The 13,542-nt window shown below is 38.6% G+C and overlaps 1 protein-coding gene across 3 annotated transcripts in view; it reads left to right on the top strand.

Moving 5' to 3' along the window:
- CPED1 (cadherin like and PC-esterase domain containing 1) overlaps positions 1 to 13,542 on the top strand; it is a 406,802-nt gene that overhangs the window by 217,675 nt on the left and 175,585 nt on the right. For all 3 annotated transcript variants that reach the window (XR_012801651.1, XM_075599939.1, XM_075599938.1), the window contains exon 15: positions 658 to 823. Coding sequence is in view for 2 of the 3 variants with exons in the window: in XM_075599939.1 (XP_075456054.1) it covers positions 658 to 823 (166 nt within the window). In the remaining variant the exon portion in view is untranslated. The remainder of the gene's footprint in view (positions 1 to 657; positions 824 to 13,542) is intronic.

Below are 13,542 nucleotides of genomic sequence, written 5' to 3'. Positions count from 1 at the left end.
CGGCACTCAAAAATGTCCAGGAACCCAAATGCTAATTGTCACCCCAATTGAATACCCTAATCCCTTAATGGAACACAATAACCATGTAGCAAGCAAAAACTAACGAGTCTGCTGCAGCGTCCATGTTGATCCTGCCAGACCTTCTGGGGGTGCCTTCGTCCTAGTGGATTGAATGCAGTAGAAGAGATAAATGGCAGAGCACAACCGGAAATATCCACTTGATAAAGTGCTCTGTGTAGCACGAATCATGTTGGTAGGGCTATGCCTTGCCATTTTCCCCTTCATGACCATTAAACTTTTTTATGGATAACGCACTTTCCTTCTAAATCCTTTTTTTTTTTTATATTTCCGGTTGTGCTCTGCCATTTCTCTCTTCTACTGCATTCTCTTCAGCAGGGACTGGGAAGCTGGTCAGGATTGGGGGGAGAAGGGATTGTGCAAAGTACAGGCAAATCCTTGAGGGAAAACCTGTTTGAGTGAGCGAAGACTCTGAAATCGGGGGTGGGGGGAGAGGGATTCATATTTCATCAGGACAATGACCCAATATAAATAGGCAAAATAATTACGGGTGACAAATAAGTGAATGGTTTATGTATATACAAAGATATTTTAATATAATTTCATATTTAAAAACAAGACAATACTTTTATTTTACAGAGTTGCTAATTATCCCCTTGGCCTGGGCACTAATCAAATCACCATACATGTCACAGATGAATCTAAATCATCCTCCATTTTGAGAAGCTACAGAATAACTGTGAACCGGGAAGATCGGCCAAGTCTGCCTTTATTTGACCACTATATAATGTGTGGTTTTGTTCAGGTACAGTAAAGATTTTATGTAAATTGTGTTTCACAATGTGTATTTGTAGTGAAAACAACGTCGTAAAAAAATGGAAAAAAAAAAAGATATGGCATGCAGTGTGTTACTGCTTACAGCACATATCGATGGACATGATATAAAATTACATGAAAAAGACAATTTCAACAGTGCCAAATCTCTATCCATTTAAATGAGTTGGATATGGAAACTAAGGGTGGGCACTTTCATTGGAGTTCGACCCGGACATCATAAGTTTGGATTTTAGTTTCTATTAAGTCAATCCTTAATAGAAACTACACTGAGTGAAGGTGAATATGTTTCTGTGTTACACTGAAGCTATGTGTTCTGTTGAGTGTCTCACATGAGTTAAAGTCCCTGTTGAGAATCTGAATTTTATATATAGACAAATGTAATGCACTTGTACAACATATAACCAATAATAATGAAATATAAGGTGGTTCCTTCCGCGCGCTTGCGGAAGCGCAGGTGTTGGGGGAATTTAAAATTCCCCCGCTTGCCGGCGAGACAGGCCGGTCACGTGAGCGGTTCACCCAATGAGAGCGAACCAGCTACGTGACGTCACTGGCCCGCCCCCGGCCAGTGATGGGCCCGCCCCCTGACGGTCTGTCCCCCTTCTGCCCCGATCCATGTCTCGTGTGTGTGTGTGTGTGTGTGTGTGTGTGTGTGTGTGTGTGTATGTGTATGCATGTGTGTGTATGCATGTGAGTGTGTGTATGTATATGTGTGTGCGTGTGCGTGTGCGTGTGCGTGTGCGTGTGTGTGTGTGTGTGTGTGTGCCTTTGTGTATGCATGTGTGTGTTGAGTGTTCTGTTGAGTGTCTCACATGAGTTAAAGTCCCTGTTGAGAATCTGAATTTTATATATAGACAAAAGTAATGCACTTGTACAACATATAACCAATAATAATGAAATATAAATCTGGTATTAATAATCACAGAGTTGGTGGGTGCAATCACGCAAAGAATAGGTTCCTTAAAGAACCAAGATTATAGCTACAATAAACAAGAATGGGGAAAAAATGCTCATCTTGGTTGGTTTAAGTTATATTGCCTTTAGTATTACAGTATGTACATCAAGATAGTCCTAGCGCCAGCCTAAACTTGTAATGAAAATCTGCAGTATTTATTGGTGGAAGCCCAATATCAGAAGGTATCAGAGTTTAGTGGATAGCTTGGTAATAATAACTAGTTTGGCATTTATTACTCATTTGTACGTGACACATTAAAATTATTGCCTCAAAAATCCCATGATCACTGCTTTACCTCTGGTGATATGGCTTTAGTGAATTGGTTGATAAATACAATTGGCGTTTAAGACAGGTAATGAATGGACTTTGTTTTTTTTAATCAACCTTTCGTTAAACTAGGCCACAGTGTTTTAAACTTCCCTAATTATTTTAAATATGAGTGATTCATTAAAAAGGCTATTTATCAGTTATGTGTGAGTTAGTTTAAACTATGGGGCTAATGTGAGATCAGGTTAGGATTCTAACTAATTGGTGGGGTGATGTCATGTGATGCATTCATAAGTCTTTATAATGGGGGAGCATGGATGGTGTTTGTTTTTGTATTAACCCAAAAAGAGAAACCTATTGGGGGATTTTTTACCATCCACCATTTGTTTAAATCTCCCAGTGGTGTGTAATGTTTTTTTTTTAAATATATTTTGTGATCTTTTTGTACTGACATTTTTTGTTAAGGGAAGGTTTTTTCTATGGCATAGTACAGAGTACATTTTGTGACTTTGGCACATCACCTATTTTATACCTTATGCTGCCTGAGAGAGCTGCAAAGCATTGCACAGAATAATGTTGCAAGCCCCTATGATTTATACTAATGTCTCTCTCCCCCAGTGGCGAAAAGAAAAATGAATGTTTATGTTTGTGATAAGAAATTATTTATACTTCATTTGTTGTATAGTAGATATTTTGTAAACCAACATTTGAATAAGTTAAGAAAAGAAACCCAGTTTCTACGTTTACTAGATGGTATTTTAATCCATATTACCAGGGCTTTTTCTACAGTATATAAACTCCAGAGCGGCTGTTCATACCACAACCGGCCGAAAACTCCCATTGTCTTGAATTGACGTTTTCTGTGATCGTCTGATCCGGAGCTTATAGAATATGTTCGTAAATGGGTTTTATGAATAGCAATGAATCAATATCCAGGCTAGTTTTGAGATTCAACTATCAAATAGAAAGCTAAGGGAAAACGGTTAGCAAATTCGCATCTGTCCATGGCTGGCTACCTTTAGAAGTCTTTTGATGAACTAACTATATAAAATATAAGTGGGTGAGTATGTCATTGCTGATTCAAAGGAAAAAAATATTGCTTTCTAACCATCAAGCAAAGTATATATATATTATATTCAAGAACACCTATGTAGACTCTTGTTTCCTGGCGAACCTTAATAGTGTTGTTTTGGTAAATCTGCAGCCACGGTAAATCTGCAAAGCAGACTTTGCTAACTGGCCACAAGAAAAAGTTGGTAACACCAAGATTAAGGCCAATATTTACTAAATGGTGCTTCGCTGGTTCTAAACGGTGTGCAGTTAATATGGCACTAGTATTAAGGGAGTTTGCATTCTTCTTTTCTTGCCATTTAAATTGCCATAACAACTTCCCCTCTTTTGGAGTATTCTTTTTCTGGAGTCCACTTTTTAAATGTGAACATGGCTGTCAGAAATCGGTCCGTTTTAAGCATTTAGCATTTCTGGAATTTTCATGATTAGAGAGATACCGAAATCCCGATACCCCCATCCCACTATGCTTCCAAATGGTTAAGGATCATTCATTTTCCACACATGCAGGTCCATGCATGCAGTTTGGTTGTGACAAATCTAATTCAGAGTGCTTTTCCTGGTATAATACAGGTACATAAGAGCTTCAATCAAACTAAGAACTATACAGCTAATCACAACAGCTTTATTATAAAGTTTTCTTCCTGGTATTATACAGGTTATTACGAATTTGATTAGTGTTAGGACCTGCACAGATTTGGTCTACCTTGGCATTTGGTGTGCAGGCTTAAGATACTTTGGCCAAAGAATCAAACTAAATGACCATATGTTTTTAGTATATATATATATATATATATATATATATATATATATATATATATATATATATATATATATATATCATATGAACCAGCCCAAAGACCAGTAAAGAGACAGCAACCAGCAAGGAGTAATCCAAAATAAACTGTATTGAAGCAAACAGATACACGAAAGCCAACGTTTCGGTCTCACAGGGAGACCTTCCTCAGTGCCCTGTGAGACCGAAACGTTGGCTTTCGTGTATCTGTTTGCTTCAATACAGTTTATTTTGGATTACTCCTTGCTGGTTGCTGTCTCTTTACTGGTCTTTGGGCTGGTTCATATGTTATGTGGATTCCTATGGGACTAGCAACTGCCTTTTGCCCTACATTAGAGTGCTGACTGCTTGTTTTGTGTTATATATATATATATATATATATATATATATATGTACTTTATTGTGTATCTGTGTCATTGGAAGTAGTATTGGGCTCTGTCTGTGTTCTATGTTCTGTCCTTGATTTTAACCTTCCAAATCATGTTCTTAATAGCATTTGTGGGTTACATTCTGAGCAAAATAACTTGATACTTTATCTTTTTAACACCGATTTCTACTAGAATCAATTGATGGCAAATTAGGTTTTCTAGTTGGATACAGAACCTTGTAGACCTTTTAGTGATGCTCAGTATCAATGATCCATTTTTCGGTACTCGGTTTTTAAGTAAACTTTCTTTTTAAACAATCTTTGGGTCAGTAAACATAAACATGCCTGTCCTATTTAAACATTATAATCAAGTAATATAACATCTGATTTTCTCAAACTTGTTATTTAATTACTTCATAGCTGTAATCCCAGAAATGTATGTAGCCACAGGTGTTAATATTTCACATTGTATGTACTGTATCCTTCCTAAATCCTTCCCTTAAAGTATTCTCATGCCTGGGAATTTTCACATTCCTAACGTTACAACTATTTTATTAGTGCTCTTTGAAGCAAGTGTATTGTTTAATGCTGCAGAAACAGGCTGCATTGCCTTTTAATTATTTGATTTTAAACACAGGATTGAAGCAGGCTGTCTCCTGAGCTGAACTATGTTATCTGCAGCCAAGGAACTGTGTGCCTAACATAATGGTGGCTATAAATGTACCAAGTCACGCAAGCAATAGGCAGCCAAGACATCATCCATTGTAGCTTCCCATTGGCCAGCATGACATTTAAACTGAGTGGAGAAACCGCACTGCTACGGAAGTATCTCTGGAAAAAGGGTGCCCTCTGAGCTTAAATTAACACAGTTCAACTCCGGAGACACCCTGCTTCAATCCTGTAATTTAAAAAAAATGATAGTTTTTAAAAACGCAATGCAGCAGGTTCTGCAGCTTTAATATATATTTTTTTATTTTATTTTTTAATTAACACATCAATGTGTTAATTTAAAAAAAAGTGCTTTGTTTGGGATTCTTTGTCTTTTGTGGAGTCTACATTGTTTTTTTTCCCATAAGCACCGCCAGTCCCTATCCCTGGTCTTGATATCATATATTCTACTGTGTGGTTAGTGGTATCTTTTGTGTTTGTCGTATGTATGTATATATGTATGTGTATATATATAAATATATAAATATTTACATATATAAAATGTTTTATATATTTTCTATAACTCTATTTTGAGATCTATATGAAAATAGAGTTAAAGTAAATATGTAAAAGATTAGAAAAAATATTATTTTCAAACCTTTAATAAATAACAATTCCTTTTGTCTCAATGCACGCTTCTCTGTTGAGAGGTATACAATTTGCATAGCTATACAGTACATCTAAATAGCTTTCTACTGACACAGGGTTTTGCTCCCTTGACCTATTATATATTGTGGGAAAAGTAAAATAGAAATACCCACGGAAGGTTTCTAGGTATCAGTAGAAAATAAAAAACATAACTACAGACAATTACTCATTGGAAAAAAATAACAAAAAATACATATTTTATTTAAAAAAAAAAAAAAAAAGGCTATATGAACGGTGTTGAAAAAAACCTGTCAACCAAGAAGGCATAACAATATATCAATAGCTTCTATGCCTTTGCTCCTAATAACCTGACACCTGTTTCACAAGTGAAAGTGTAAATAAAGTGGGAACAGGAGGGACATCTTTTGACACCTAAATGGGCTCAACTGGTATCATACTTGTGGAATAAAAGGTCAATGACAGCAGTGTGGCCTTTCTCACAGTAGGCTTTAGTTAAAATTCTAATCCAAAGACTTTTTCTAACTTTCTTTTATGTTTAATCCCATTAGGATATTCAAGTTTCAGTGCAAGTTGATACTGTGGTGAAGGTTACAATACAAAGACAGATCTAGGGATGTTGATTCCAACCTTCTAACAATTCTCATGCATTTCAGTAATCCTGGATTAAGTTCAAGGCTATTCATGTAAGAAGTGTGTGGTTCCTAGTAATGTAGGCATGTCGGGTACCAAATGATTGCCTGTGCTCTTTTTAGCGATTCTGACACACTTCCTAATTGACTCGGGGGGATAAAATTAGAGGTTGATCAAGCAATGAGCTGTTATGCAAGTTTACAAGGGCTTCATTGCAAGTTATATGTAAAACAGTTGTACAATGAAAGTACTTTGGCTTTCAGGATGTACATTATGTTGCTAAATCAATAAAGGACAGTTTAAAGGAGCAGTCCTCTCCTGGGCCGCGTTTTTTTTTTTTTTTTTTAAGTGAAACTTCTTTAGCGGCACCTACCACATGAGCAAAATTGCCTGGCAGTGAATGGAGTTGATGGAGACGGAAGTCACTGGTGACGGAAGTGACGTCACTGCTGGCAGAAAAGGCCGTCAGTGTTGCCAGCTTCCACCAGGAGGAGTCACCGGAGAGAAGAGGAAGGCAGCGCTGGAGACACACACACGCCCCCGAGTGATGTGCTGAACACCCCAACACCCCCCTGAGTGAGCAGCCGAGCAACCCCCAAGGAACAGATGGAGCAAGGCAGGGGGGGTGCACAAAATACGTTTGCGTGCCCCTGCTCTAACTGACACACGCACTGACTGACACACACACACACACACACTGACTGACACATACACTGACACACACAAGGAATTCAGTTACTATAAATATAGAAGTGCAAATAGCTAAAACACGCGCTCAAAGTCAAACTTCTTTGTGTTTTGGCACTAAAATTGTGTTTTGATTTTTAATTAAAAACATCACCATTACAAATACAATTTCTGTGCCAAAACAGTGACAAAAGACAAAGAAGTTTGACTTAAAATGCGCGTGATCGGCACACACACAACTTTTTTTATAATTGGATCGAAAGCAGGGGATCCCCGGAGCTGAACTGCGTTTTTATTTCCTGGGAAAGGTGCCACTGGCACTTATAGGTACTGCCTTGTAGTGAACTCCTTTGCGATGTGTGGGCCAATACGAAAATATTGAGGCTCCCTATTGGCCCTTGTGACATAAGAGACTTCAACCTCCATTGTGTAAACTCTGGCACTAACTTAAGTACTATGTATCTCAAGACCAAGAGGGTCCCATGTGCTGAAAATAGGGAACAGCAAGCACTTTTAAAAGATGAATTAATAATGTGTAAATGTATAAACATTTCACCATCTACTTTGCGGTATTGACGGTAGATAAAGTTAGGGGGGGGTGTATTATGTGTTGGAAGATGGAGCTTTGCATTAATGTATCAGGGTGCTTTGCTCTTATGTTGCCCCCCTTGCGTGACTAATTATATCAGGATTTGTAAGGAGTGCATCCAAAAAAACCTCTGTGCTCATTTTTTTTTTTGCATGTTCTTGTATAGCGCTGCTAGTTTTACGTAGTGCTGTACAGAGACATTTTGCAGGCACAGGACCCTGCCCCATGGAGCTTACAATCTATTTTTTGGTGCCTGAGGCACAGGGACATAAAGTGACTTGACCAAGGTAACAAGGAGCTGATACTGGGAATTGAACCAGGTTCACCTGCTTCAAACTCCGTGCCAGTCAGTGTCTTTACTCACTGAAAGTGAAAACAAAGAAAAACCTGGCGCCAAAAGTTCATTGGTTAATCCTGTACTCCTCAGTGGATCAGCACACTTGCTTGACAGGCCATATAGGGAAAAAACACAAACAGACACAGATCATAGTGCAACACTGTAGGGTTAAAACAGGTCTACACTAATACACACACTGCACATATAACATAGAGACTCCTAGTGACTATAAAAACTAATTTATTAAATAAAAAGAACTATGCCATAAATTGGTTTGGACAAATGAGAACACCGCTGGTCATCCAGATGTGAAAAATCAGAGCCCTACTTACAAGCAGCAAGGCAAATACAGGCAATGCAACAAAGAGTCTTCCGGCTGCTGCTGATGTCTTTGCAGAGATGTAATTCCTGCTGCACCGTGACTTTCGTGCTGACTCTCCCTCCAGGGGTTAACAGGAACAGTGGCAGTGTTGGAAGCCTGCTTGTGGGGCTCACAGCTCTCCTCCACGTGAGGCTGCTCTCCTCACTTCCTCCTCCGGTTACACAGGCTGTCTCAGCGTGCCTGCACGCGAGTGTGCACGTGCCCTTAAAGGGACAGTACAAGCGTACAGGACGCTTGTACTGTCCCTTTAAGGGCACGTGCACACTCGCGTGCAGGCACGCTGAGACAGCCTGTGTAACCGGAGGAGGAAGTGAGGAGAGCAGCCTCACGTGGAGGAGAGCTGTGAGCCCCACAAGCAGGCTTCCAACACTGCCACTGTTCCTGTTAACCCCTGGAGGGAGAGTCAGCACGAAAGTCACGGTGCAGCAGGAATTACATCTCTGCAAAGACATCAGCAGCAGCCGGAAGACTCTTTGTTGCATTGCCTGTATTTGCCTTGCTGCTTGTAAATAGGGCTCTGATTTTTCACATCTGGATGACCAGCGGTGTTCTCATTTGTCCAAACCAATTTATGGCATAGTTCTTTTTATTTAATAAATTAGTTTTTATAGTCACTAGGAGTCTCTATGTTATATGTGCAGTGTGTGTATTAGTGTAGACCTGTTTTAACCCTACAGTGTTGCACTATGATCTGTGTCTGTTTGTGTTTTTTCCCTATATGGTCTGTCAAGCAAGTGTGCTGATCCCCTGAGGAGTACAGGATTATCCAATGAACTTTTGGCGCCAGGTTTTTCTATGTTTTCACTTTCACTTTCTCTGTCAGTACTGACAGTATTACTAGGCAGCCTTTATATATATTTTTTGCAATTGTCACACTGGTGTTTTAGTCTTTAGCGCTTGTGCACATTTTTTCTTTTTCACATCTTTACTCACTGAGCCACTCCTTCTCCCTCCCTAATTCAAAATATATAACAATGTAGTTCGTCTCAGAGTAAATCCAAGGGTTCTCCTCTCATTAATGTATCAAAAGGGTCTCAGCATGTTTGATATAAATCAATATAAAGTCACTGTAACATCACTCACTCTCTGGCACAAGCTGTGACTGCAAGGGCTCTGTGACCGCACACCAGCAAAGTGAGTCAGTCGCTGGCCCGTGGGTGAATGTTGCTACAGTTAGTGAGCAAAAAGAATCATAGTAAAGTTTTTCTGTTGCTGCCAGCCACCACTTCCCAAGGACTCACAGGATCCTTGTTGATAGGAGTTCCTTCAGCGTGCTCCAGCCATGGAGGGAAATAAAGAACAGATAGAACAAATGGCGGTGCACTGCATGGAAAAAGGCTGGACTAGTTGAATATTAAATCAGTTTATTAGCACATAAACGTTTAGATCTAATGCGTTTGGCGCCTTATCAAAGCGTAGTTATAATAGAAGTGAGGGAAGGAGACAGCCAGTGCAAGATTATGTATCAAAATGTATGTCTATTACTAGTTAGCGATTTGCAACATAATTTTTGCCAATGTTTGCAAACCGGCGGAAATTTCGAAAAAATGTTTGCATTAGTCAGCTAATTTCTCCTAACGATTATCCCAGCATTAAGTGAATGAACATGGTCACCCGGCTCTTTAATACTGCCATTTGCTGCCATGTCCACAAAATGTCATGAGATCCTGGTGAAAAGAGTATTTGAACGTGTTAAAATGTTGATACATTTCCAAAATCTTACCACTGCTCATCTGATGCTGTTGATACCATCTTTTCTGGATCCAATACAGCAGCCTGGCAATGCTGGAGATGCAGAGATATGTGTTATCACCCTTTGGAGTATTAAAAAAACATATACAACTGTTTCAACTACAGTAAGACTTACTACAAAGTCATTTAATCATGCAGCTGAAGTTAACACAGACTGACACTGATGTGACATTAATTTAAAGAGGGGTTTTCTTTGCACTAGACCAGGGGTAGCCAACTTCAGTCCTCAAGAGTACCAGCAAAGTCAAGTTTTCAGGATATCCCTGCTCCAGCACAGGTGGCTGAATCAGCTTGCTACATCTGTACAATTTAATAACAGACATACATTTAGTGGCAGGAGTGTCAATATGTCCCTGTTATGGGATTGTATACATTCTGCCTTTATTGTTGTTGTACAATTGTCTTAACAGCTGCAGTTTGCATTGCCCAGAAAATCAGAGAGCTACTGTAATGTGCACCTCTACTTATATAAAATCTGTTTATTGCTGTGTCCAGCTTTACATTTTCTGCTATTACATTTGGCAAAGGCTAATAATCATTTGTAAATAATTACGAGGATACATTTACTGTAGTCATTTTTCTTTCTTCTAGATCAGGGGTAGTCAACTCCAGTCCTCAAGGGCCACCAACAGGTCAGGTTTTCAGGATATCCCTGCTTCAGCACAGGCAGTTCTTCGACTAAGCCACTGATTGTCACCTATGCTGAAGCAGGGATATCCTGAAAACCTGAACTGGTGGTAGCTCTTGAAGACTTGGATTGGCCACCCCTGCACTAGACCGTACTAAAGGCAGGGATGTCAACCTGCAAAGGCAAAAATCAGTGAAATAAAGGGTGTTTGAATAAAATGCTGACTTGTATTAATGAGACTCCATTCAAGTGAGTGGCTCATAATCAGTGAGAGTTGTCTAGTCTGTAAATGATATGGCATTTCGATGTATAGTGATATCTTCTCTTTATTTGAATGTAAATAAGTCAATTTAAATAGGTTCATAACATTTTAAAATGTAAAAGTACATTTTTTTTAAATGCCCTTACATAGAATTCTCTTGATAATTTAGAACCATTTGTTGGCAAGTAATGATCCAAGTTGCTAACAAACACAAAACGAAGCAAATGGAAGAAAAAATAAAAACGTCTAAAAAACCAGTGTTGCCTGTATTAGTGTAGGAGGCTGCAACTGGTTTAATTAACTCAAATAGAGCTCTGCCTTTTGATAAAAATAATGAAGGTTTGCAGATGGGTCAATTATTTTTAAAAGTGAGGGATTGCTGTCATAATATTAACATGGCAGTATCTCAAATACACTAGCGAAAATGTACACTTCAGTATTTGATGTGGTGGACAGATAAATATTTTTCATCTAATTTTGGTGGTGGTCATAATAACAAATAACCATTTAAAAAAATAATATATTCAAAGTTTTTAAGGGGGAAAGTATCACCCGGAGTATTTAATAGGTGGGAAAAGGGTGGTCCTAGCTCTTTGTTCCAATGTGCTTTACTGGGTGGCCGGCAATTGGCATATTGGGGTTCAAGCCATGGATATCCCCTAAACTTTATTGGGGTTGGTGGTGGAGCAATATGGCATACAAAATCGTTGTATTTATTTATAAAAAAGCTGGAACCAATTTTCTTCCATGTTTTTGTACAAGTATCTATGTTATGTGGGTGATGGGAGGGTCCTAGAGTCCATATCTATGTTATGTGGGCGATGGGAGGGTCCTAGAGTCCATATCTATGTTATGTGGGTGATGGGAGGGTCCTAGAGTCGAGGCGTGGCTATGTCATGTGCCTTAATGCACAGCCAATGCATGAACTTTTTATTATCATTGAACCTTAACACAATAGAAGAGTTGGATTGATTAGTCCTTGGAGACATTATCCTTAAATCCAATATCAACTTTAATCCTTTCTCAATGCAAACCAAGAGTAACTCATCTCTAAATCTTTGGTGCATCAAAGCAGCACTTTCTCAGACAACTTAACAAGGACAATTATATTAAAAAGATCAAAATTAATTCATGTATATACAGTACTTTTTTTTTTTCAATTGACAATTCTGCTTTTGCTTTTTCTCCTAATATCCTGTCAGTAATTGTTACCGATTCATTTCCTACCTTTTTGGGAAACACCATTTTAAACAATTTTCTGCATTACAATTTTCAAATTAAGATTGAATGTTCAGGAAATAGGTTAACAAATGCAGATTGTAAAAACAGGAAACCCTTTGAATAACATGCAGCTTGACTTGGCTTACTAGAACATTCTGTACTCGGTACTAATTACTGGCTTTAGTGGTGCACAGTGTGCTAGGGACCGCCATGGCTCTTTGTGATCATTAGTAGCCCAGACCATCAAAGCAGGCCCACTCTCAGTCTAGCTGACTGATCTTTTTTAATATATTTGAATGGAGTCTCTTCCAGAATGAAAATGACAACATTTGAATATATTCAACAACGAACACCAGACGGTAATCTAAATGCATTAAAAAAAAAGCAAAATTAAAGAGGAAGAGGGGAGAACAGAGAATGATACACTATAAACAAAACAAAACAAAAAAACAAGTAAGAAACAAACTCGAGACTCAGTGCTTAGGAAAATATGGGGAATATGTATCAAGTCAAATTGGTTCAAACAACTAAACCAGATGTATCAAATAAAACAATCTATTGGTTTTTTTTATACTTATGGTGCAGATTTCTTGCAACAGAATTGCCCCATTTTTGCCTTGATACATAACCGCTATGAATGTTCCATTTACTGGCACTAGTGACAGCATCTGTCAGTTAAGTCATTTACATCTAGGACAGTTAAAAGCATTTCAAGACAGTCTGGAACGGTTCGGTTCTGGGGAGCCAAGGAGTAAACCCAGTGAGACCTTTGCCATCTTGAAGTATTTTGCGTAAACGGTCTATAGAGATATCGACTCGCACTTTTACCAGGATAAACAATCTATGGAAGGAGAACAAATCCAAGGTTTATCAACCTGGTGGCTGTGGTTTCTCTGGAATGAAGCATGAAAATCTGGAGTCTATTTATAAGAGGTGGGGCTGATGGTTGTCAGAATCTAAAGGAGAGATGTTTTATTCATAATGTTTAGCTGCCTTCCGAGTAAATCAAAGTGCATGTTCTTTAAAGAAAAACAATAACCATACACAAACTATTTCTAATAAAAATGTTATAGAGAATAACTGCACTATGCTCTAAACACAGTATATCATCACACAAGCAGTCTTTATTTGTATTGTATTGTATGCATTGTATGTCTTTATTTATATGGCGCCAAAAGTGAACTCAGAGCTTCACAAAGAATACAGTACAGGGAATTATAATAATACAATAAGTGCAGCAAAATCAGACAATAGGATAGGAAATTCCTGCCCCGTAGAGCTTACAATCTAAGAGGTTTGATGGGGAACTTACAGAGACAGCAGGTGAGGGAATAAGTGCTGTAGATGGCAGTGCTTGGTCACAATGGGTGGCAGGAGTGACTGAGTGTTGGACAGTAACCATGCCTGCAGGCTATTGGGATGCTTGATT

The sequence above is a fragment of the Ascaphus truei genome, chromosome 5, assembly GCF_040206685.1.
Source record: "Ascaphus truei isolate aAscTru1 chromosome 5, aAscTru1.hap1, whole genome shotgun sequence".
Classification (NCBI taxonomy): Eukaryota; Metazoa; Chordata; class Amphibia; order Anura; family Ascaphidae; genus Ascaphus; species Ascaphus truei.
Note: the sequence above shows the minus strand (reverse complement) of the source record. Positions and strands in the feature narration are given on the sequence as shown.